A 27,703-nucleotide genomic window follows, 5' to 3' on the forward strand; every position below is an offset into this window, starting at 1 on the left:
CGAGATATGTCAAGCCTTACTTTGGTATAATTGTGATGATTATGGCGTACAGCTTATGAAAACCCCAAATTCACAATCTCAGAAAATTAGAATATTACATGACATCAATAACACAAGGATTGGAAATAGAACAATATCGGACCTCTGCAAAGTATAAGCATGCATATGTACTCAGTACTTGGTTTGGGCCCCTTTTGTAGCAATGACTGCCGCAATGCGGTGTGGCATGGATGCTATCAGCCTGTGGCACTGCTGAGGTGTTATGGAAGACCAGGATGCTTCAATAGCGGCCTTCAGCTCCGCTGCATTGTTCGGTTTCATGTCCCTCATCTTTCTCTTGGCAATGCCCCATAGATTCTCTATGGGGTTCAGGTCAGGCGAGTTTGCTGGCCAATCAAGCACAGTAATCCCATGGTCATTGAACCAGGTTTTGGTACTTTTGGCAGTGTGGGCAGGTGCCAAGTCCTGCTGGAAAATGAAGTCAGCATCCCCATAAAGCTCGTCTGCGGAAGGAAGCATGAAGTGCTCCAAAATCTCCTGGTAGACAGCTGTGTTGACCCTGGACTTAATGAAGCACAGTGGACCAACACCAGATGATGACATGGCTCCCCAAATCAGCACAGACTGTGGAAACTTCACACTGGACTTCAAGCATTGTGCATTGTGTGCCTCTCCATTCTTCCTCCAGACTCTGGGTCCTTGGTTCCCAAATGAGATGCAAAAGTTGCTCTCATCAGAAAAGAGGACTTTGGACCACTGGGCAACAGACCAGTTCTTTTTTTCTGTAGCCCAGGTAAGACGCTTCTGACGTTGTTTGTTGTTCAGGAGTGGCTTGACAAGAGGAATATGACATTTGAAGCCCATGTCCAGGATCCGTCTGTGTGTGGTGGCTCTTGATGCACTAACTCCAGCCTCAGTCCACTCCTTGTGAAAGTCCCCAACACTTTTGAATGGCCTTTTCCTGACAATCCTCTCCAGGCTGCGGTCATCCCTGCTGCTTGTGTACCTTTTTCTTCCACACTTTTCCCTTCCACATGACCTTCTATTGATGTGCTTTGATACAGCACTTTGGAAACATCCAACTTCTTTTGCAATTACCTTTTGGGGCTTTCCCTCCTTATGGAGGGTGTCAATGATGGTTTTCTGCACTACTGTCAGGCCAGCAGTCTTTCCCATGCTTGTGATTCCTACTGAACCAGCCTGAGAGACCATTTAAAGGCTCAGGAACCCTTTGCAGGTGTTATGGATTCATTAGCTGATTAGAGTGGGACACTTTGAGCCTAGAATATTGAACCTTTTCACACTATTCTAATTTTCTGAGATTGTGAATTTGGGGTTTTCATAAGCTGTACACCATAATCATCACAATTATACCAAAGTAGGGCTTGACATATCTCGCTTTGCATGTAATGCGTCTATCTCATATATTGGTTTCACCTTTTGAGTTGCCTTACTGACATAAATGAACATTTGCATGATATTCTAATTTTTCGAGTTTCACCTGTATGTGTTCCTATTGGATTGTATGTGTTAATCAGCTTGCTGATGTGGAGAACTCCACCAAACTGAGGAACTGTTCAGAGAATGGCTACTATCAAGAGGATAATTTTCATCATTTTATGTCTCTGATTTTAGTTTATGATTCCATTCCAAAACAATCCAATATAAATTGAAAAATAAGCAATAGGGCTTGTATAAGCCCTTTGATGAAAAACTGCTTGCAAATACCTCCTTTGTGGATTCTGTCCATGAAGCCAAAACCTCCCTACACACCCCCAAACTTAGCCACCAACATGTTTTGCCAAGATGCTTCTTTAAAAACCAGTTATTTGGTAGCTATTCTTCCCATCACACACCTACAAATCTGCTTGGATTTTTAAGGATATAAGGCATAAATGAGACCCAGTTTAGTGTAGTGGTTAAAGATACCATGACAGAAACTGGGTAACTGTGAGTTCTAGCCCTGCTTAGGCATAAAACCAACTGGGTGACTTTAGGTCAGTCACTCTCTTTCAGCCCTAGGAAGAAGGCACAGGCAACCCACTTTGCCAAAAACCTGCAGGAACCTGTCCGGACACAGTTGCCAGGAATCACCACTGACTCAAAGGCATGCATGTGTGTGCACACACCCAAAACAAAAATAAAGTGGACTGGGTAGAAGGCACTGATCAATGACATTTTTGTACTCTGATTGGTCAGCTGGAGGAGCAGTGATCGGTGCATCATACTATCAGTACAGTATTTTGAGAATACATAGCAAGGAAGACTAAAGACAACTCCAGAATAGCTTCAAACTGGTTTTGAAGAAGTCTAGAGTAGTTGCTATGTCAGTGTGACATGCCCAGTTTTTTCCCTGCGAAGCAATGTATTTTTAAAATGTGAATACTGCCTTAAGAGTCTCAGAGAATACAGTAGTGACACAAGATAGTTTTTTTTCCCTAATGCTCATTTTTAGGGGGCAGGACAGTCTTAAATTTAGGACAACTTTCATTTCATGTAAATACAATATCTGGAAAGAAAGAGAGGAAAAGGACAACCAGTGGCAAGGTGGATGGTCTGAATTATAGCAGTGCAACATTAGAAGACCTGAAGGACCATGTTGGGAACAGATTTTCCCAGAGAAAGTTTTTCTATAATCAATCAATCAAATACAGTATTAATATACTTAACAATTAAAAATATAATAATCTTCAAGCAATTTACTTATCTGTTAAAGTAGATCTTTATTTTATTTTCCTGATGTTTCAGAAATATAGAAAAGTAGCTAATCTTTTTTAATAATAAACACATAAACTCAAAGCCTTTAACTATCAACACTGTTTGTAAATTTTAATTTCTATGAAATGTCATTAGTTTTCTTTAAAAAATGTTTAGAATTCACAATTAAGCATATTCAAAATCTCACAGCATTAGAATAAGAGAATACCACCAGCTGGAGGGGTACAGTTATACTGGCAACTCCTGTTCACCTAGGTGCAAAGCTATTACTGGATTGGTGGGCGCCATTTTGCAATATGCTGAATCCAGATTTTATTGCTGAAAGAGCCTCTCACAATCTCACAGCTGATGAAAGGAAATTGGTCCCATCACAACGCACATACTTCTGGGCTGATGTGAGTCAGCAGGCCTAACAGGTAAATGACCAGCTTTGCCATCCCTTTGTGAACCCATCCAAGATTATTCTGCAAGACTTTTCAGAATTCCTATTCTAAATAATGCAAAAATGACATGATACCAGATTGTATTTGATACTACAAATAAAAGTTATCTTTAGAACATTCAGTTGGAATAGTCTCTCAGTTGATATCGCATTATTGTATTGTGATACCAATGTCTGGAAGAAGTGCTTTTTGTATTTTATGGGCAGTCTTGTTTTCTACTAGGTTAGTATTTGCACAGTGACTCACTATTTGGTCCTGTAAGGTGTTTTGGTTTTTTGGTTTTTGGTAATTCTAGAAAAGCCTTTGTGAAGACATGGTTTAATAAGTCACATTTTATACTTGGCTTACACTGAATTTTGAAATTCTTTACTGCTGTAACATTCAGTAACTGTATTTATGTTGTTATAACCAATAGATGGAAGCATGCAGAAAGTATACAGACTCTGACAACAATAGCAGAGAAAAAAGGGCTCATAAAAAATAATGTTCGTACTTCAAACAGACTGGTGGCTTCCAAAAAGCAAATTTTGTCTGTATACCATATGTTCTGATTTAATACCTTATACAATGCCTATTGTTGAATACAGTTAGCTAGCTTAAGTATTAATTGTACCAGCTATATAAGTCATCAGGATATCTGTACTTGTGCTAAACTTCTGAAATGAGCAGTAACTCTGAACTAACTTCAGTAGAAAAAGTAGCATTCACATTAACCCAGTAGTGCAAAGATAAAATTCCCTGATCCAAGTTATAATTTACAAGTCACCAGATGCATACGGAGACTCCGCTGAGGTATTTAACACTTCTAAAAACACATAAAATGCAGTCTTCTCTTTGTTAGGCTAACAACATTTTTTTAAAAAAAACTTGATTAAAACATTTTTTTAAAAAATGCATAGTTTGCTATAGTAAAAGATTTCATTGACAAATAAATGGAAAAAATTGTGCAGTATCAGTTGAATGAAACTATATTAATAATTTTGCAGTAAATAAAAATCCTACCTTCTCTCTCTCTCTCTCTCTTCCTACCTAAGTACCTACCTATTCTTCCTTTCTTTGTTACATATAAAAATATGTGACAACTGTTCATATAACTACTTCCTAAGCCAGCAAGTTCAAATGCCTGGAAGGCCAAACAGTGCAAAAAAGTATCAGTGCAGAACATTTCATTCCTGAGCCTAAAAATAAAGTAATACAATCTGAATTCAAACTAACATATTTTTCTTTCATGTTTGGGCCTTATACTTTCATTATGGCTCAGATATCAAGCCCTCTTATCAAATGATAAAATTATTATTTCCACAGGAAGCAAGCAGATGCAATGCATGTATAGCAGCTTGAAATCCTAGCTGAAATTAACTGAAGCAGGAGAGCAGAGTGGCTCAGCACAGGTGCTGAGTGAATTTTCCTCCCCCATTAATGACATCATGAATCCTAAACAAAGTTTTTATAAACCAAGGTGTTACTACCATGTATGGTGTATATAAATGTTATACTTCAAATGTCCATGTTGCTTAAAATCAAAACAGGAAGTTTTGTGGTGAAGAGTTTTTCATTGTGAAGCATACGGAGGACTCCACAGCCTGCTGGGAGAACTGCTTTGTTGGCTTGAAGCAGGGCTGAAGGAAGTTGTAGGAGTAACAGGAACTCCGGTATCTATAAATAAGAATGACAATACATGTATGTATTAACCATGCTCTATGTGGCTCTCTCTGAGATCTGGTTCAGAACTATTAAAATGTGGATATACAGGGAAAGAAGCCATGTCCCTACAGTCCGTGGTCAAACACCTACCAAGCCTTACACAAAATTGCAAACTACACTTGCTTTTAATTTGGAGAAAATGCAGATGTGAAGGCCTGACCCAGAACATGCATAGTATCTGAATTGGAACAATTGCTGAGAATTGTCCCTCACAAGACAACTTCTGCACCCAAAGATCTGTTTCCAGTGAACAGCATTTATCAAGGACCAAAGGCTTATCTGGATTGGAGCTCTACAGCACTTGCCCTTCCCAAAGTGAAGCAGCCAGATAAAGCCAGCTGTTCAAATGTGGGACTAATGTCATACAGTTGGGCCTTCAGGTAACTAGAAGCAAGCAGCCACTGAGGCTATTAGAGAAGGTATGACAAGATAGGAGCCACAATAGACAGTGCTCTTGGTATGAATGTATTTACATGTGCATACAGATGATGGACATTTGATATTATTCTTTCTATTTCAGCATCCCCCCCAGAAATACATATGATGTTCACTCTCCTGGTGTTCCAGAAAGTCCTTAAGACCTCGCTCTGTTCCCAGGCCTCAGGTTGGGGTGTTGATGGAACCCGTCATGTTTTCTGATCATTATGGCTGCTTTTTAGTGTGGGATACTGTGTTTTATTATGTCTTTAACTGTTTTAATTATATAGTCTGACACTGTAAGCTGCCCAGAGTCTTCTGGAGTGGGTGGCCATAACAAATCAATTTTAATAACAACAACAACAACAAGCAATACACCTCTTTTAAAACCCATCATGTGCTTCCTTTTTTACATGAAATCTCTACTATTTACAAGTGGAGAGGATTTAGGTTGCTCATTTGGCTCTCGTTTGTTTTTCCTTTTCCTTATACCAATTTATTATTGTCAACTCAGGTGAGAACTGTACATGATGACAATGCAATTTCTTAAATTTCATTATCTTGTAAAGTACAATTATGGCATTTAGCTCCATCTTTAGATGCAATATTATTCATTATCATGATTTTATAGCACAAAGTTTAATGGATATCTTGCTTACGTTGTCTGTGATGAGGACTGGTCCTTGTGATAAAAGCTGGATGCATTTGCTGTTCTTTTGGTGAGAAAACAGCATAGTGCACTAAAAAACATAATGGAACAAATATATCAACTGGGTTCCATTTAAAATTACAGCTAATCATTTTTTTAAAAAAGATCTGAAAGTAACGACTTCAAATTTCAGTTGATATTCTTACCTATGATCATAACAGCCATTCCTGCCAAAAGTGCAAAAAACGTAAAAAACATAACTTGATAGGAATCATAGAAGTGTTGGAATAAACTTGGATTATCTGAAGAATACAATAAAAAGGAGGAAATGTTAATTTTAGTCTTTAAACTGTAACCTAGGTGCAATTTTTTTTTCTCTTTAGTTTGCTACTTTTCCTCATGAATATTTATCTAATCTAATGTAATCTTAATGTACATTTTCAAAACAATGTTCAGAATTTGCTTGTCAAAACTCAGTGCTATGAAGAACAGTTGAAACTTTCTGAAGTCTGAAATAGTAGATCAACATGTTGAAAAATCATTGTGCAATAAAATCTCTATGTCAACAACAGATTGCTGGTAAAATTACAAATGTTAGCAAGTCAGTGTAGCATAGTGGTTACAGTATTGGATTAGGACTAGAGACACCTAGGATCAAGTTCACCCTCAGTGATGTTAACTCACTGGGTGATTCTGAATTACTCTTTCTTAGCTCACACCATCTCACTGGATTGTTGTGGAGAAAACCTGGAGGACGGAGTACTATAAATGCAGCCTTGAGCTCCTAGAGTAAAGTAGAATATAACAAATAATGGAACTACATATAACTTTGTAGATAAAACTATACCAATCCAATCCTAAAAAAAAATTGAGAATACTTCAATATTTTCTAATATAACAAAGGAATAGAACTTACATCTCACTGATAGAGTTCTGTCAGATACATAAGTGATTGTCACTGGGATAGCTATAGACTGGTCCGTCATTGTGCTGGATATAGTAAGGGTAGTATCTAAATCTGCTTTACTTGCAAGTTCTGGGTCTGATAAACTCACAGTGTAGGTTACATAACTAGGTAAGCCATAGGATCTGTTTTTCTCGAAAGTCACCACCATAGGTGAGCTGGATCTCACCTGTAAGATAAATACTTGGTATCATTTACAAAAAGCATAGTTTTTCCCCTTTGTTCATATATAACACACTATTTCAAAGAATTGAACTCATTTCTCATTTCTCTCATTTAATTTCTGATTTATTTGCAAATTGCACAATTCCTCTTAATTTGGTCATTTTAAATGGAGTTTTCCATTTCTGTTTGATGCCATTTTTCCTTTAGCAAAAATTCACTTTTGAATATTAATCTATAGTTTGGCTGGGATAGCTAAACTGCTAGTGATACTTTTTCCTAAATGTAAATATTTGAACAAACATTAGAGGGTTTATTAACTTTAATAACTTATTACACATATAAAGCTGAGCTTTAATTTGACTTTTATTTTTGGAACTTATGAACAGAACTAACAGTAAATCTATGTTAGATGGCCTATAATCATCCAGCCACATGAAATTAAAAGAGAATTTTTTTACAGGCATTTATTTATTTATTAATTTAGAAAATTTATATGGGCACCCATCTTATATTTGAACTCTGGGTGGCTAACAACAATCAACAAAAAACAATCTAATAAAAACTCTACATATCAAGCAGAAAAGAGAATTAAAATAATCATACTCATAAAATAATCATAATATACTGACAACCACCATCAAGACCACATCCCTAAGATGAGCTGAGAAAAGAAAAACAAAACTGAAACTAAATTGCTCAAACTAAACCCCAGAAACAAAGAGGTACTTGAACCAGAATGGGTAAGCAACACGTCCAGCTGACCACTATCCACTGCAGAACACAATATCCTCCAGAAGGGCCTCAGCTATAACATCGGTAATGCTAATCAGCTAGAATTCTGTGCAGCCTTCTAGGCAGCATTTAAAACTACAGGACTTAACACAGAGACCCAAGAAAACATAAGGCAGACAATCATACCACAGATCAGAAGAACGTAGAATCAGCACCAGCTCAAAGCAGAAGACAGGGCAGCCCTCAAAAGCCTAAAGAAAGACCAAACCATCATCATCCTCCCAGCAGACAAAGGCTGAACCACAGTTATCAGGGATAAATCACAATACTTGCAAAAAGCCAAAAAGTTATTAGAGGACAAAGAAACCTATATCCCAGTTAACACCAACTCAATACAGAAACTGGACAACCTAATCAAGAGAATCCTTAACGACCTAACCAAGAAAGGCCAGATCACAAAAGAAGAACAGTGATGGATGAAAAACAGTGGTCCCATCTTCCCATGTTTCTATGGATGACCAAAAATACACAAGCCTCTTCGACGAATTGTATCTTTACCAGGAACTCCAACATACAACATAGCGAAAGAACTGTCAAAAAAGCTTGGACAGCTCACAGAGAGGAGTGAATATTCTATCAACTCCTCACTACAGTGCCTCCAGAAAATCAAAGATGTACACATAGATGAAGATGACATTATGGTCTCATTTGATGTCACAGCACTCTTTACATCCATAAACCCAGAACTAGTGAAAGAATCCATAGCAGCAGTACTACATAACATACCCGACCTAACTAAATGCACCAAGATTGAAATACCCAGAATCATGGACCTCATCAACCTCAATCACTACCTGTTTTCAGTTTGATGGACAAATATACCAACAAATCAGAGGCACACCTGTGAGAACACCATCAGGACTCATAGCAGAGATTGTAATGCAACACCTAAAAACTATAGCACTGCTGTACATACAACCTAAAGTATGGCTCCTGTATGTAGATGACACCTTTGTCATAATAAAAAAGGTACAACTAGAGAAGACACATGAAACTATCAACAACATCTTTAAAGGAATAAAATTCACCAGAGAGGAAGAATACAATAACACGCTACCCTTCCTGGGTATCCTCATCAGCAGAGGAAACAACAGCAAATTAGAAACCCAAGTGTATCGGAAGACAACCGACACTAATCAAGTACTCCATTACCAAAGTAACAACCCCACCTCCCACAAGAGGAGCTGTGTAAGAACATTATTCAAACAAGCACAAGCACATTGCAGCAACCCAGAATAGCAGAAAAAGGAAACAGACCTATACAACATCTTCCAACAAAATGGACATTCACCCAACTTTATCAAAAAGTGCCTGGCCACTACTACAACACAACCAACACAAGCTATGAAAAGAATAACACTGCCATACATACATCAGAAACGTCTCAGAAACTACCAACAGACTATTGCAATCACATGGCATCTCTATAGCACACAAACCAACTAAAGCCCTCCAAAACATCTTAAGCAAACCAAAAGACCCAGTAGCCCCAGAAGAAAAAACAGGAGTCATCCACAACATACAGTGTAAGGACAGCAACAAACACTATGTAGGACAGACAGGCAGAAGGCTAGCAGAGCGTATCCACGAGCACCAACTAGCAGTCAAAGACATGATGAAAACTCCTTAATCTCACAACACATGGACAGACTTAACCATAATTTCAACTGGGAAACGGTCAGCATCTTAGACCAAGCTAAATCCAAAAATGTGAGGGAATTCCTGGAAGCTTGGTATTCAGACAAGACAGCCATCAACAGGCACACAGAGATAAACAACATCTATACACTATTTAAAAGAGACAATAAAAAGGACAAAAGACCAGAACATCTCCTCACCAGCAGTCATCACCCAGAGATTAACACCAAGACATACAATCAGCAGTAAACAATACCCTAATCGAGGAACTACCTGAGGGAAAAAATAAAACAAAAGAAAACCGACACCCCCACCAACACTGGCAGGGCATGCCACTGTATATAAACAGAGAGCAAACCCCAGCCCATTTTAGCACTGAAGATGTTACCTAGCTGCATAACAAAACTTTTGCAAGAAAACAGTCAAGTTCAGAGAACCCCAAGGACTCCACAGTTCAACCCTGAGCTACACATATTCACTTCTATTGGTAATCATAATACAGTGGAACCTCAGGTTATGAACACTTCTGTTAACGAACTTTTCGGGTTACGACCAGCTCCGGATGCAAAATTTTGCTTCGGTTTGCGAACTCCGCCTCGGGGTACGAACAGGATACGTGGCCATTTTCCCTCCTGTGACATGGTCCACGGCCATTTTTCCACCCGACACGTGGTCTGCGGCCATTTTTCCACCCCTGACACATGGTCTGCGGCCATTTTTCCACCCGACACGTGGCCCGTGGCCATTTTCCGCCCCTGACACGTGGTTGTAGGGAGGGGGACTCTCCCTCCAAGCAATAGCCGCCTCCCTGTCCTCCATGTCAGAATGGATTAACGGTAATTACATTGAACCTTATGGGGAAATTTGCTTTGGGTTGCGACCAATTCGGGGTGCGACCAGAGTCACGGAATGAATTAAGTTCGTAAACCGAGGTTCCACTGTACCAATAACAGAGGCACCTTATAATAGACTCAACACACAAACAGCACCTATACTGGAATATTAAATAGTGAGATATAAACCAGAACCCATATTATTTAATGAATAACGTGACCTTATTTCAGTGGCATCTCGAGATAAATAGAATACATCTCAAAGAATTGGCAAATTTAGTTTTAATTTTTGTTCAAAGGCAGACAATATGAATAAGTTATTACTTTTTAAAGTCTGATTTCTATCCTTGGCCAAAATCCAATTTGCTTTGAATTTTTCATCACAGCTAAAATATTCATATGCTTTATTTAATCAATGTACTACCATTTATATCTCACCCAGCTCTAGAGACACTTGGTGGTTAATATCTAAATAAAAACTCATTAACAAAGCAACAATTATATTAACATAAATAGGAAAAACACATATGAAGATTAAAAACAATCCACTGTGCTTCACATTCTTTTAAAGAGCCAGGTCTATGCTCTATAAAAAAAATGAGAACCCAATATGTCACCTCCACAAAAGTTAAAACAGAAAATGTGATGAAACTTACTTCAAGATTTTCAAGAACTTCAGTGGCTCCAAAGATCTTCACATCAGAACTTGTATAATGATTAGTTAGGATAATTTCAGTCTGATTAGCATAGAATCCTGGATTAAATGGCACTTCAGCGCTAATCTGCTCTAAAGAGTGGCTGCCTTGGAGTGAAGGTGTGATGGTGATGGCAGTTTTGCTCATAGTGAGTTGTTTTAGCTGCTTGTCAGCTAGTCTGAGCATTCTGATGGAACAAGTATATTGTCCTTATCAAAAAAAAAACAACACCAATTTGAATGTTAATACCTTTCCTACTTCTCCATTTTGTAGAATGTATTATTGCTGCACATTCTCCATGTTAGTGCTAAGCATGGTCACTTAGAAGTAAGTGACACTTTTAATGACAGTTGGACAGTTTTAGTGGGAAAGCACCATGATCAATACTATAATTACAGTATAATTGCTAGATAATCCTTTGCATCCACAGTGGGAGGAAGGGGTGGCAAAAGACGACAAACGATGCGACTTATATACTTGCATTAGGATCATGATACAATTACACAATCAACGTCAATTTGATTACATTGTGGTATATTTGTACTGTTGTCGCCAGGGGGGTGGAGCGGGTTTTGTATTTGGGATTTGTATTCTTGTAAGCCACCTGGAGTCACTGTGAGTTGGGCGGCCATATAAATTGCTTAAATAAATAAATAAATAAAATGTTGGCACCACTGTGGCTTGTTACGGATGCTGCTGCAGATGATAAATGGGACAGTATTCATTCTTTTAAATTTACATTTCCTCGAAAGAAGAATTTTTCCACATGGAAGTATTTTCATTTATTTTAAGCAACAATGGGAGAAGTGGATGTTTGTCAATATTGCGTATTAGTCTTGATATCAACTGCGGTGCTGCCTAAATTTTACACTGTGGTTGTAACCAATAGGCCATGTTATTATTAAATTGGTCTGCCACATTTCTGTATTTTCCTAGGTGGCTCTTAATTACTTTATTACTTACTGCTTGAATTATTTTGCTTGTATCATGATACTTGTATCATGATCCTGATGCAAGTGTTCACAATGCATATCTTCTGTTATTTCTCCTGTTAACTTAGTATTAGATCATATTAAGTTAACAGGAGAAATAACAGAAAGTATGCATTGTGAATCCAAGAGTGGTTCTGAGATTCTTATTACATAAAGACTGCTATCAATCTTCCTTGTAGTATAAGTTAAAAACAATAGTAATTTACAAATCCAGCACCAACAAATAAGCACTTACATGGTTACCTGTAGGAAAGTTGAGGCAATTTTTCTAGATATATTAGTATATAATACTGAAATGTATTAACTCAACATGGATTTCTAACTCCAAAGGGCCAATTTCAGTGCCAAATGTTTTATTTTATGCAGAATTGAGAAATAAGTCCAAGTAAATGGAAAGCATCTTCAAGGCCTATAACTTTTTAAAGATTTTAAAAATTTATTCCATACCAATATGAGCACTATCATAAGTTGTTGCACCAGTTTTGCCAGTTTAAAAGATTAGACAAATTCCTGAAGGACAGATCTATGAGTAAGCACTGCCCATTATACTACTCAACTGGAATCAGCCAATGCAGCAAACTCTGGATACTCTCAGTTTTCATTCTCATGAGATTCTCAGTCTAATAACCGCAGTTAGACTTCATAGTTGTATTCTTAGTACAATTTGGTACCTTCATCTTACCTGAAGCTACATCAAACATGGGTTCAGCTGCAACAATTTCAGAAGCTTGGAAATCAAACGCATTGTTGTTGAAATTAAGCTGACAGCTGATGACAGACTGAGGCTTCATTTTCTCAATTACTTCATTTTGGGCAGTTGAACATTCTCCTAAGAAAAATTGAATAATGGAGTTGAGAAGTTACAAAAGAAAAATCTATTCAAAAATTATCTGTGGTCAGAAATGTCATTTCAAACAGTGATTTTAGAATTTTTAAAAAGTGCCACTGATTAGAGCAATAAGACTTAAATGGAAAGCTTTCTTTCCTGTGTTCAAAGCATTTAATGAAAAACTTTTATAATAATAATTACTGAGAATGAATGAGGTATAAAGCATTGCCAGGTGATAGGTCATATTGAATGACACGTAATTTCACTTTATTTAAACTCTGGATAAAGACACAGTAATCAAGAAATTTAAGTATACAATGGAAGTCTCATTAATGTGTTTTTCAGAGGTTGTCAAGAAGATAAATTGTGTCATTTATTATTGAATTGAAATGGGACATTAGTTCCCCTGAAACTATATTCAATAGATCAGAAACTGCTGAGTGTTCTGCACTGCACTGTTGAAATATACTTATTAATCATTCAGTATTTGTTGTGCCACAAAAGATATTATTTATGTCACAAACTGAAACATAATTTGAGCATATCAAAGGAGAATTGAGCCAGGGCATATACACATAGACTTTATCTGCATAAAATATACATAATCATGATTTTAATTATCTTCTCCACTCTTTAATGAGGGGAAGAGTTCAAGTAAATAGAATTTCTTCCTGCATAGGCAGCCAGTTTACTGATCTGTTCAACTTATAGCCTGATTCTCAATATATCTTACACAGACTACAATCATATGATTCACCATGGATATTAAATTCAGTGGGACTTCTGGGTAAATACTGCACAATATTAGACTCTTCATGACAGTGAATTGGGTTACAATATATATGGCACTCATGCCATATATATAAGGCTGGAAAAAAATGTATAATATTGATATTCTTCTATAAAACATGTGCTGAGTAAAATGCTGTCATATAGACTTCTCCTTCCACACAGGTTGAAGTTCAACTTCCAGAATTTCCTTCTTGGTGGGAATTCTGGAAGCTAAAGTTCAACCCATATGATGATACTAATTTGGCAAAGACTGCTGAAAGGAGTTTTCATAATTAAATTTAGTAGCTATGCAGAAATGCATAAATTATAGAAAATTAGAGAAAATGATTGATTGTGAATGTAAGCTTAATAAGCATACCTTTCAAATTTTTACTTCTGTGTCCAATTTGAACTATAGCTTTGGAAGTGTCCTGAAGATTTGTTTTCATTCCACTTACATGTGTTGCCACAATCCTTTTAGGTTCATTAATTAACACCTTGAAGGAAAAAAAAGATCATGTCATGCTCAGTGACAATTGTTTGGATGGATCTAATTTCCTCTTGAGTTTGGAGATCATAAGATCTGGTCACTTGGATATTTTCTGAATTAGGCTGTATCTCAGTTTAATTTCAGTGGTATATTAATTTAAACATGCTATCTTATTCAGAATTGACTATTTAGTTTAAACCTTTGGAAAATTTTGAACCCAGCAAATCATGTTTACCACCTAACAATAAAACAACAATACACAGACACAGACAGTCTTGACTCCTCACGACTGCCAGGACAAGTCCTTGCAGTTTTCTTGGCAAGATTTTCATGGTTTGCCTTTCTTTCCTTCCAAAGGCTGAGAGAGAGTGACTGGCCCAAGGTCACCCGGCTTTGTGCCTAAGCAGGACTAGAACTTACAGTCTCCTGGTTTCTAGTTTGGTGCCCTTAACCACTATACAAAACTGTCTTTTTATATTAAAACCTTCTAATTCATACTCAGACTCTTGGCTTCTGTTCATTTTTCAACTATATTGGAGTATAGGTTCTTAAACTATTTGACCCAATTACTTCTTTTCCTGGTCTTGAATAATATAATTAATCTCATCACAAAAACAAAAACCCCCAGACTCTGTTGTTTTACAAAAGGATCTCAGCAGCAGCAGCAGTTCCATACTAGATCCTTGACTCACAAATAAGCAATTACAAGTTGCTGCATTACCCCAGGGATATGCCCTGATTTCTCCCTCGGGGGTAATTACCCCCAGTTTAAGAACCACTGGCATAAACATTTACTTTATTACAACTTTCAATATTTCTTGCTCTACAGATGTGTTCAACACATCAACTCTCATATTATCTGTCCTAACATGCCTTTCTCACACATAAAATCAGAAGGATTTGAAAAGCATAACCGCAGTACTGTTGGATATGTGATTGTTATGGTCTGTTCTCTATAGACCATATGCTTTGTCTCTGATTTCATCTAAGTGCCATGGAAAACTGTAATGAAATATGTGGGTTTGTGCTTCACGTGCACATTTCTGCACCATTATTGTGCCAAACATTTATTTATTTAATTTCATTTGGTATACTGCTGACTATTGAAATCTCTCAATTGTTTACAATAAAAACAAATTTATAATCAAAACAAAAACAGACTCATCCCTGAGTTGTGACCAGGTAAACTTACAATAGTAGGCCAATCTTCTCAAAGGATCACACTAAGTTTGTGGGTTCATAATAAAGTGACACCAATTAAATAGGAATTGAAACCACTAAAAAGCCGTGTCCCAATTTCAAATCTCTCTGGCCATTCAGTGGCACCAAAACACACTGAGAGGATAAAAAGAACCAACGTTTGTGATGTTACCTGTAGTCTTTAATAACCTCATAGCTAGAAGTTACAAGCCATGTTACAAGCCAGAGGTCAAATGGTGGAGTGTATTGTTCTAAGCAGCCTGTCTATGTCTTTGCATATTACATACTGAAATTGATCTAACCCAACTACGTAAGAGGAGTTACTAGACAGTTGATTATGCATCAAGGATGGCATCTAGACTGCCCTGATTATATCCACAAAGAATTCACACAAAGCATTATAACAAATTCAGATTATTCTATGATAAGATATCTGTGAGGAGTGAGCAGGATATGAAACGACTGAGCAGACACTGTTCTTGTGGAATACATGTAGAAAAAGATGTTTTCTTTCCCTATGAGTATTGCCACAGAATAGGCTTTCAAATGGGCTTTGTGCTATTGTAGTAGATTAGATTATAGTCAGGTCTTCCTCCATCTGTGCTCTACCCATCTATCTTGCTGATTCAGCTCCTACAGTTCAATTGTGTGCAACAGAACTAACTCTAAAGCAGGTGAGAGGGGACATTGAACAGCAATTGTGTCAATCACCCTAGAAAGCTCCTTATTCCAGGTACAAACCAGGGAATTGACTGAATAACTGCTGGAACCAGCCCCAAACATTTCCAAGGCCTCTTGGGATCCAACTGGATCCAATATATATTTCAGGCAGATCATCCTAACAAGCCCACTGCTCCTGAAGAGGTGATGTATACCTGTTAATCTGAACCTGAGCCATCCATGAAAATGAGAAAACCTGGGGCATTTCCACCCACAGAGCACCTCACCAATTAAAATAAAACAGCAAATTGAGCAATTGAGATAAGCCCATATTTTCCGTGACCACTATTCCAAACAAACCAGCATCAAAATGGATTATGAAATCTCCGGTGTAGGTGGTCTCCAACAAAAATTATAGGAAAAGCTCTGTCAGTTTAGTCAGGGATTCTGTTATGTAAATGGATTGGCAATATATTTACAGAATCCCCAATCTACCCTTGGTCCCAAGATTGAGGTGCACCCGCTCAGTATGAAACAATTCTCTCACAGGAATTGAGATACTATTCTTATGGATCACAGCTACATCTCCCCACACGCCTCCTCCAGTGAGATTGCTTGACAAAAATTAGGTTGGAGGAAAATCAGGTTATCTATGGTGTTGAACCATTCTCATGGCCTGGAAGCTGATAAGGCTGCCTTCAACCTTTAATCTTTTTTTCCTGTAATGTCCTCCTGCCAATATTAAATCTTCCATTCCTCATCGTTACTATGATTGCCACTCCAGATTTCATACAGGTAGACCCTCCCTCCTGTCCCCCATGCAGCAACACATACTTTAAGAGGTCAAAAGGGTATCATTTTTTCACACAAACACACACAGAACACCAAAGCAGGAAACTCATCAGGTGCCCTTATCTAACCACTCACCAGATACACTGAATATAATCCCTGTAGTGGCAGCCAAGCACTAACTTTGAGTGCTACTTCCTGGTGGTCCACCTTTCATCAGGTGGCCAAGACGATGTTTAAATTCCTCTCCCAGCAATTCCTGGTTCCCACCCAGAAGCAGCTCTAGTCCCTGTGGGCGCGTACGTGCACACACACATACTGACACAACACCATTAGAGTGTTCAGCCCTAGATCTGTGTTGCCTCCAAAGTGGTTCCCCCTCAAAATGGCACCCCTCTTGAGATTGTAACTCAAGTCAGCCAACCTTAAGCAACCCTTCTAAAGAAACAGCAAATAATAGTGGGATACCAAACATTCCTATGGAAGGGCCTTCAGCTGGTTCTGAGCTGGCAAGCAATAAAATCTCTGCTTCAAGCTCCTGCTTTGTTCCACTGGCTCATTCTATGAAGATGAAGTGGCCTGTGTTTTGATGGTTGTTTTAGGAGACTCTGAAATGGAGGATCCATGCCATGAATCCAAGTGCTTCCTCTACAGAGTTGTCAGGAATTGTTTGATTCATGAGTATTGTGGCTTACTTTGCACAGACTGATGTAGTCTGTGATTTCACACTGGCTTTTGGTTGGTCCCAAATGACTATTGTAATGATCCATTCCTCTGACCTCTCTGTCATGGTGGCAGCAAAAACCACTGGCAATGGCCATTCTACAAGTCATGAGGATCCATGAGGAAGGATGATGCCTCTTCAACCAACTGGTTGCAATTCTATGATTATAAATGGATGCTTTCTTATTTTAGGAGCTATAAGCTCTTTGGCATTTCTTATCATAATGAGTAACTTTTAAGGGCTTTACTGTAATAAAATAATACAGCTAGATGGATACCTTAGAGGGGTGGTATAAATTTTTCAGTTGTAAGATAACATAAAAATCTCTAAATAAACATACCTAAATAAAGTGAAAGTATAATAGTGGGAATTTCAGAGGTGACTTACCTCCCTGTATGTTTTATACAATCCAGGTACCTCATAATATATTATAATATTTCCAGAGTTCCTTGCTACAGCTACTCCTGCTTTTGAATCGATCTGAAGAATACTATTTGAAGAAGAACTCCATGTTCCTGACAAACCTATGAAAAAGGGTATTTGTAAAAATAATCATATTGTAACTGCCAACCATAACAGACTGAATTATTCTCTACAAAAGTAGTATCTAGCATGGAAACATACATATGGATACATTGTAGTATCTAGCATGGATACATCTGTTTTATAACTTATTATTTTTCTACTTTTATAAATACAATGGTAGCATTATGAATATTGTCTTATACAAATTGAATAAACATTCATAAATGCACACACCATGTTACAAAAACCTTTCTTTCCCTTCCCTACAGTGAAGTTGCAGCATTCAGGGAGTAGCATTAAGGATCTGTGTCATACCCATTTATTTTTGTGTAAGGGCCTACAAAAGAGCTACATCTCCCCTACTGGAATTACCCTGCATCCTGGGAAAAGCACCTTCAATCCATTGCTGCTATTCAGCCAGCATGTCAAACTCTCTCAGGTTAAGCAAAAGACTGCTTTACTCATTACAGCTATGGCATTCATAGTATTTATCTGAGGGGCCACCTCTTCCCAATTATGTCTGCATGTGCCATCAGGTCCAACAGAAGGGGTATGTTACGGGTCCCAACTACCAAGGAGTTATATCTGGTGAGACCCCGGAGACGAGCCTTTTCTGCCATGTTCCTTCTCTGTGGAACATCATTCCCCCCGATGTGAGGTTGGCCCCATCTCTGCCAACCTTCTGGAAGTTCCTCAAAATGTGGCTATGTCAGCAGGCTTGGGGATATCAAGGAAATGGAGAACAGGTGAGATGGCTACACTGTAATCTAGGAAAGATTAGATCTCTCCTAATCTTTTTAATTAATGTTTTTATTTTTTATCATAGCTTCAGTTCTGATAATAGTTTTCATCCTTCTGAAAACAGTGTTTTTGTACATGCAAGCACGTTTCCTTCTGATAAGCTGACATTATTCAGTATGTTTCAGAAGGTCCCCCTTTGTCCTTGTTTTGCCTATGCTACTGCCAGCTAGACTGAGTGATGACTGCACAGAATATCTTCCAAACCAGAAATCCAGTTGGGCAATCCAAGTCCTACTTTTATTCGTACTTTCATACCTGTACTTACCTCAATTCTGCAAAGGTTGTTAAAACAAGGATCAACAAAATACCCTTCCTATTCATAAAGTGATGCATGACTCAATATAAAAGCTATTCCCTGTTTCTTTTACATCTACACAACAAATTGTACTTTATTAAATATATATTTCATATACTAACATATTATTTAAAAGATCAATTGAAATGACAGCCATTCAGAAAAAATAACACATTGACGTGATATAATTATGTGCAAATGAGCTGATGAAGCTTGTTCATCTTGTATTGTCGAAGGCTTTCATGGTTGGCATACGATGGCTGGTGTGGTCTTCCGGGCTGTGTGGCCGTGTTCTTGAAGTTTTGTTTCCTAACGTTGGTCCCTAACCTAGTAGGTCCCTAACCTAGCTGGGCACAGAGAGAACTGCTCCTGTCTGTGCTCCTGCACTCTGAAGATGCCGGTCACAGGCTGCTGGCAAAACGTTAGGAAACAAAACTTCAAGAACACGGCCACACAGCCTGGAAGACCCACACCAGCCACCTTGTTCATCTTGCTAGCAAGAACAAGGACTAACATTTATAGTAAACAACACAATAAATAATGTATCTAGTTATTTTTAAGTGCCTTGCATACAACCACAAAACGTTTCCATGACAATTTGCTCTTGCTGGAAACTGTCTTTTTTACTCTCTGTTAATGCCAATTATTATTCAAAATGGTCTTACCATCTTGAATTACCAGTGAGGAAGTTAAACACATGACATCACCTACAACAATATCAGTGAGCTCAGGTAAGATGGCATGTTGGACAGGAAGAGGCACATAGTCTGCAATATTGTTGTGTTCCGCATCCCAAACCTTAAGCAAACTTAGTCCAACATTCATTGTTCGAAGTACCAAAGTATTGTTAGAGGTCCCTTTCCCAACCTGTAAAAAATCATCTCTGTCGACAAAAATAACAACAAATTGTTATTAATTATTAATAATTGAGAGGACAGAAGAGTGAATGTCACAGACACAAGAGGATGAAAAGTGATATCTCTTATACTTGTCTAACATGCTTCGGAAATGTTTTTCATTCATTCCCAGGCCATTTTTTAACACATTTCTTTAACTCCAGTATGCACATTCTTATACAGAAACTCAGCAAAGTATTACAGAATGTTTAAACAAATATACATAGGATCACATATCAGTCTTGCATTAATTGGGGTTGTTTGTCTGGGGCCACTCATATGTGCTTTTCTTGGAAGTTCTATAAAAACAAATGGGATTTATTCCAATGAAATGAGTTTAATTACTATTAAAAGAACTGGCATGAGTTTTAAATATACAATGCTGATGCATTACCCCAATTTACAGATTATAGGACTGTGCAAATAATCTTGAAAAGATGCTTTAAAGTGCATGGTAGTCTGAATGCAACATTCGCCTATAACTCTTGAAAGTAGCAGTAGCTTTTTCTGGGATCATGCAGCTGCTCTCTGTAGTTGTCAAATGGTCCTGGGTAAACATACGCCTGATTTGTTTATGAAGATTCTCAGTCATCCTGGTGGAATTGTCTGGAGGTTGAGTCATGGCAACTGGACTTCTTTTCTTTTTTGTTAAAGATCAAACACCAAAACATAAGAAGAGCAATGTAGTATATGCAATCCAGTGCAGTGAGGAATGCTCAGAGCTCTACATTGGGGAAACCAAACAGCCTTTACACAAGAGGAGCAACAACACAGGACCAGAATCAGCAGTTTACCTTCATCTAAAAGAAAAAAGACACTCATTTGAGGACAATAATGTTCACATTTTGGACAGAGAAGATAGGTGGTTTGAGAGAGGAGTGAAGGAATCCATTTATGCCTAAATGGAAAATCCTTCCCTCAATAGAGGTGGAGGCCTCAGACACCACTTGTCTCCCATTTTCCAGGCTGCCCTTTCAACAGTCCCCAGGAAGATTAAGAACAGTTCAAAAGTTCACCAGGAAGGCAACACTTAACATCCCCCTGGGGATGAGTGAGGGATTAGGAGTAAGACATCTACATCTCAAAGACTCTACTAATCACATCTCCTATTGCCCCTTCAATGAGCCTATCATGTTAGTAAGAAACACAGCCACCTTGGAAGACTTTTATGGGGTCCCCCTAACCAACTTTTTTAGACTGAAGAAGCTGCTTGGACAAGTAGCGAAATGTCTCTAACCAAAAAGAAAAGAAGTCTAGTTGCCAGGACTCAACCTCCAGACATGTAGCTGATTTAAACACTTTGATGGTAGGTGCTACATTCATTTCCCCATGCTCCAAAGCACCTTTATGAGCTAAAACCTAAAGCACTGTCCAGTATTAACAAATAAAAAATATTTTCCACCCACCAATCTGGTAGGGCCACATGCACCCTACCTGTATGTTAACTGTAAACTACATTCTTCAAGTTTCTTCATCTAATTCAGGGATGTTGGCCATATAGGGATACAACATTAGCACATACATCACTCTATTGATATATCAAGCACCTGACAATTACCTTAGGACAATCAAACTATATAATCAAGTACCATAAATGATCGTTGGAATGTTCTCTTTCACTGTGCGTCTTCACATAGAGGCTAAGTAATTGTCAATCTGAAATGCTTTAGCAGATGCTCAACTGAGCAGGGCCTTGGGCCAAATGACCTCTAATGTCCCATCCAAATCTATGTTTCTAAACTCAGTTTATGATAATCAAATGCTGATCAAATACCTGTTGACTGCAAAGCGAAGCATGGAATTTTGAGAGTGGAAAGTATCTCCATAATTGTCATGGAAGTGGATAGTCAAACTCAAGGTGATGCCCAGTGGTAATGCCAGTAAAGTTTCATGGTTTTGTGTGTGGAAAATTGGGTTCATGGATATTCTCAGGTAGGAAACAGGAGCTACCTGCATGACATAGTCAGTAAAAAATTGAATGTGAAATCATTTTTGCTGTTGCTCAAAATACATGTAAGCAGTCATACTGTATGTGATTGTTTGGATTACTTACTACCCTACTAATAAACATGGTTTTGACCTTACTGCACTATTTAGGATTTTAACTATGTCTCTCAGAAGTATGAGTTGATTCAAGACCAGTTCAATTCATTTTCCTGACTGATGCACAGCAACAAAAGGCATTTATCCCACCCTTTACTTAGCATCCTAGGCAAAAAGTATCTTTCCAACTCTTGACAGGATGATGATAACTACCAATGCAAGTGATAGTACTATTTGGTGCCTTTTTTATAACAGTTCAACTCACTTCCCTGAGATAGCTCTATCCAACAGCAGGACTGCTTCTTTGGTCATATTTTAGCCATTTAGGGATGGTTATTCAAGAAGCACTCTTTAGTGTCTTCTATTGTTATCTTCCCAAAACTCTAAATAGACTAGCAGTGGTATTAATTGCAGTAATCTATTACGTCAAGGAATTTGCAAATGTTTTATTAAAGGTCAAATTTGCTTGAAGACCTGAAAGACTAGGTTAGGGACAGATCGTCATGGAGAAAATCTGTCTATGTGATTGCTAAGAGTCAACACCAACTTCATGGTGCATAATCAATCAATCAATCAATCAATCAATATCATGCAATTATATTTTCTAAACTCTGGTCATCACTACCACATTATGTATTTTACAAAGTTTTATTAGAGAATAGAATGAAAATAGTACTTTGCCATCCTCTTTAAATTACTCAAAGCTTCAATTATTTTCTTGAGCAGGATAATGGAAATTTTAATTTTAAATACAGCAAAAAGCCTTCAGCAAGTTAGCATTCTATTCTCATTGAAAGGAACTGAAAGATAATACCTTGACAGCAACAACAAGGGTCTGGTTCATGCCAAAGGATTCTTGGGAAATTATTTCTATTGTTGATAGTCCAATCTGAGAATGAGAACTAAGATGACCACTTTCATCAATTTCTACCACAGGAACTTTGTCTTGACTATCCAGGACATGGTAAGTCAGAGAAGCAGCTCCATCCCTTGATTTTAAGAGAAATAAATAAATAAACAAACAAATAAATAAATAAATAAATGGCTACAGGTCTCTGAAACTCAAATGCTAGCATTCAGATAATAACTATACAAGTTACATTGGCATTTCTTAGCACACTGTCTTGTTCTAATACACCTCCAAAGCATTTTTAAAATCTAAGGTGGATTTGGAATTTATTTACTCATTTATTAAACATATTTCTATGCTATCACAATCAAAACAAAATTACAGAAAAGTATAATTTAAAACACCCACAGTACAAAATACATTGATTTTGTATGAAGTCTCCTTGTAAGCAATTTTATCTAAGGGCCTTTCCCCATTTCCACCTAAACACAGCACAAACATGTCCTGGAAAGTTCTTCATTCTGCTACATCTTCATAACATTGCCTTATTTTATCCCCAATCCATGAATGTGGCCATCCTTATCTGTTCTGATTTTAAAGTTTCCTCTTAATCTAGGAGCAATCAGCAACTTTATCATGAGACGTAGTGCTGGCTACCAGCTTGGCTAGCTTCAAAAAACAACTGGATGAATTCATGGAAGTCATGAGGATCACTGGCTATTAGCCTTGATGGCCGTGCGATTGCCTCTGAAGGCCATTTGTTGGGAGACTAGTGGGCTTCCTTGTGCAGTTGACTGGCCACTGTGAGAACAGATTACTGGCCTAGGTGGGCCAGGGGTCCAATCCTGGGGAGCACTGCTTATGTTTTTATGTAATTATCTCCAAGAGAGGATATTCTGATGCTTGTTGCTGATTGTCCTGTTGGTGGGGCTTTATTTGAAGAAGCAACTGAAGATTAAGCATCTTAAAAAGAAGAAAAAGGAGTTCAAAGTGGACTTATTTCACCAGGGTTAAATTGTATAAATTTTGATTTTGGGTTGTTATTACTGGATTATTTTTTTTTTGACCAGGATTGCAAGATTAAGTAAAGATTTTTTCATATGGGGATAAATTTTTTACCTCCTACTTGTTAGAGAAAGTTATGGGTTAGAATGTAAAAGGGACCTATTGGATCTAGCTTAAAATATTTTTATTTTTATTTATTTATATTTCAAATTTAGACACTGCCCATCTCACAAGGAAGTGACTCTGGGCGATGTAGTAAATAGTAATGTATATTTAATATACCCATAGGTATAAAGAGTATCAATAATTACAACACACACACACACACACACACACACACACCCCTATGGGGATCTTTTATGTCTTACTTATTAGAGAAAGTTATAAGTCAAAATGCAAAATAGATTTGTCTAAGCTTAAACCATATAGGTTATTACTACTGGTACTGAGTACTGGTACTCAGCTTTTGCTGAGTAAGACTGATGAATCTTTCTAAAATTGGGTTATTGTTTAGTGATGAGAAATGGGAAGAAGAGTTTTTTTCCCTGTAATATTAGAGAAGGTGTTAAGTTACTGTAAATGTTTATACTTGTTTGGAGGTAGGGGGAGTCACTTTTTATATGTCTTTTTCTTTTTTCTTTTTCATTCTCGTTCTCTTCTTTTTTGTTTGTATATCTTTTCTAATTCTGTATTAGCTTTTAACTATGTAAAACTCCAATTAAAATATTATTAAAAATTATTCTATTGATGGAATAGGCGAGTGACCCTGGGAGGCCTACTGCAGACATGCCCCACGCCTGGGCACCTTTCCTTTGGCACCAGCCTTTTTCTTCTTCCAGGAGGGAAGAACTGGGGAGAGCTACTTTGGTCACTCGTGAGCAGCTGATTGGTTTGTTTACTTACCTGTTTGTTTGAACTTTAAAAAAGGAGTTTGTTGACATTAAGATCTGCCCTACTTCTATTCCTAGAATAACTAGTTTCTCAAATACCTAGAAAATAAAAATGAGATAAGTTACCATATAAATAAGAATTAATGTTATCTTCAAACACTTACACGAATAATATAGAATGTAATGCACTAAAACAGTTATTTTAAAATGAAACACCCCCACACTATGTTTAACCCCCCCCCAACTTGAACACTTTTATAAGTTACAATGTTTAGCAGAAGTGGTTTTTGTTCTTCTTTCAAATGATGCACAGGATTATTAGCCAAGCAGTTTTGGAAACCAGGGTCCCCATCTTTGCTGGTACAGTGGCATCAGTGGTACGCCTGTAGTATCTATGATACATGTAGTATTGCATACAGCTAAGCAGGCTGAGAAAAACATTGGGCAAAGAAAGGAAAATAATGTGTTCTTTTGCACATCACCTACTTCCTAATATTTATTATGGGAAAATGCAGAAGCACACATATTTTTAAGTAAATATGTTGGTTTTTTGAAATTGTGCATATCTTAAAAGTTCATTTGAGCTAAATAGTGAGTTAAAATTCAACACAATAAAAATAATCCTGTTTTGTTTTTACTTTAGACATAACACAGGCATTGAAATCAGTAGAAGGCAACAGGGTGTATCTCAGCAGAGTAGAATGAGATACATGTCATTCCCAGGTGGGAACTGTGAGAATCTCTGGGAATAAACTGGAAAATATGCATAATAGGCTAAAACATTATCCACCAACTTGGAACTTCCCAGATTTACCAGGACTTTGGTCCTCCTGGCAGTGAACTCTGGGAATTGCATAGCTGAAGGTGCTAAGTTAGAAGTGATGGATTAAAGGGATTTCACTTCCAGATATGTATTACCTTACGGAGACGAATTTGATCAGTGGAACATAATAACGACGCTATGAATTTTTACAGCTGCTGTAAAACCTATAGGTGTTGCACAAATGGCACAATATGTACTATCTGTACATGTATATATTCTGGAAAGTAATACTATGAGTCCTTATGGATAGCTTATCAGAAGGGTTCTGATCTAGCAGAGGATCCTGGCCACCTCTACATTCCCCTGTACCTTTAAAGTAATTAGCATTAGCAAGAAATCAAAGTAGTTAAAAGAATACTTGGGATTTAGATAATTCTGTTTTAGAAAGCAAAATCTCAGAACACATTTCTATGATTACTTGAACACAAGCCTTCAGCATGTAGTACAGAGTAAAAAAGAAAAAAAAATTAGGAGGGCTTTCCCCAAATACAGATAATTAATGGCATTTTTCATAGTTATGGTTGCATTCTAAGGGTCAAATGATATTTCACAGAGTCACAGCATTAGAGAATTTGAAGGGAACTTAGAGGTCATTTAATCTAACTTCCATTCAGTGCCTCTGTTTGAAGAACTCTAGGGAAGATTTCACCATGTCATGTAGCAGCCTGTTCCATTGGTTGACAGCTCATTCAGTCAGGAAGTTCTTCTGGATATCTAGCTTGAACTTACTTCCTTGTAGTTTTAACCTATCGATTCTGGTCCTATCTCTGGGATGACACAAAGTAAGTTCAACCCCTCTTCTATGTGACAATTCTTCAGGTATCTCTCCTGAATTATCCCTTCTATAGGCTAAGCATTCCCTGATTCTTTAACCACTCTTTATAGGACTTGGTTTCCAGATTATTCACCATTTTGCTAGCCTTCGTATGAACTCAGCCCAATCTGTCATTATCATTTTTGAACCATGGTGCCCAGAACACTACAATAGTCTAACTAGGGTCTGATCAGGGCAGAGTAGTGTGGAACAATTACTTCCTATGATCTGGACTCTATACTTCTGTTAACACACCTCAATACAGTATTTGCCTTTTTAGCAGCTGCGTCAATCTGCTGGCTCACATTTAACTTGTATTGCCCCTGTTCATTGCAAAAATGTTCTTAGTACGAGAATGACTTAAAAACACAATTTTAAAAGTGGCTGTTATTAAATATCAATATATTTAAGAAATCCTGAGTGATAGCATATATAAAATATAAAGCCCTCTTCAAACCACACTTATCCCCTAGGCAGAATGCAAACTGGTATCATTTAAATATTTAGTAAATCTTGAAGCACTTATTTATAAAAGGCTCTAAGCTTGTAATCCTGCCTGCAAATAATTCTCTCTGGACATGATGGTGTTCACATGTAAATATACACATATAAGATTGTACAGCATTTCTTTCACTTTTATCTATTTTTGACACATAGATATTATTATTCTCTGACTGTAGATGCAATCTTGGTATTTTACATACATGACAGAATTTTTGTTTCTTGTTATTTATTAAGCTTGGTTCCTAGGTTTGTCATGGTACAAAAAGAAAAATATTTGGTAATTACTAGGCAAAGGTATGTATCAAAGTCCAGGTTCCCTCAATACTGCCTGTTATTAGGGGAAAAGATGTCTTATTTTTATTCTGTATTTTTTCCCTCTGTGTCCTTTTGTTCATATCTCACTAGGATAAAAATTGGACTGGGAATTGCCTAATATAAAAACTGCATTCTTTAAAATCATTGTATTTAAACTTTTGAACGTATACATTTAGGACCTCAAACTATTCTGCCCATTCCCCCCCTTCCTGAAGTAACTGTTCCAACAAAACTGTGCAAGTTAATATGCATTCAGGGAAAACACTAATCCATCTGAATAATTCACATGCATATAATTCAAAGCTAACTGTAATAATGTGTACTGATCATTCACTTAATAGAAATCATCCAGAATATATTTAATCTTTATAGCCAACTTTAATTATTCAAGTTATTTTAGCTTTCAAAAAATGCCTTTTCAGCTTCATTTATTTCAGGGTAATCCTAAACACAATTGTTTCAAATTAGA

At 37.3% G+C, this 27,703-nt stretch overlaps 1 protein-coding gene across 1 annotated transcript in view; it reads right to left on the reverse strand.

Annotated features, from left to right (window-relative positions):
* Window positions 1–1,444: 1,444 nt before the first annotated feature.
* NUP210 (nucleoporin 210) overlaps window positions 1,445–27,703 on the reverse strand; it is a 112,193-nt gene continuing 85,934 nt past the window's right edge. Inside the window, exons 29-40 of the mRNA XM_088134153.1 lie at window positions 24,792–24,877; window positions 22,848–23,022; window positions 21,765–21,940; window positions 19,760–19,977; window positions 17,861–17,997; window positions 13,990–14,107; window positions 12,693–12,839; window positions 10,980–11,227; window positions 6,848–7,064; window positions 6,138–6,233; window positions 5,942–6,022; window positions 1,445–4,817 (exon numbers count right to left, since the gene is read on the reverse strand). Of these exons, the coding sequence (XP_087990279.1) occupies window positions 4,714–4,817; window positions 5,942–6,022; window positions 6,138–6,233; window positions 6,848–7,064; window positions 10,980–11,227; window positions 12,693–12,839; window positions 13,990–14,107; window positions 17,861–17,997; window positions 19,760–19,977; window positions 21,765–21,940; window positions 22,848–23,022; window positions 24,792–24,877 (1,803 nt within the window). The 3' untranslated portion in view covers window positions 1,445–4,713. The remainder of the gene's footprint in view (window positions 4,818–5,941; window positions 6,023–6,137; window positions 6,234–6,847; window positions 7,065–10,979; window positions 11,228–12,692; window positions 12,840–13,989; window positions 14,108–17,860; window positions 17,998–19,759; window positions 19,978–21,764; window positions 21,941–22,847; window positions 23,023–24,791; window positions 24,878–27,703) is intronic.

This window comes from Python bivittatus, unplaced genomic scaffold (assembly GCF_059951505.1).
Source record: "Python bivittatus isolate LINGU-HERP-01145 unplaced genomic scaffold, Pbiv_v1 ctg000080_np1212, whole genome shotgun sequence".
Classification (NCBI taxonomy): Eukaryota; Metazoa; Chordata; class Lepidosauria; order Squamata; family Pythonidae; genus Python; species Python bivittatus.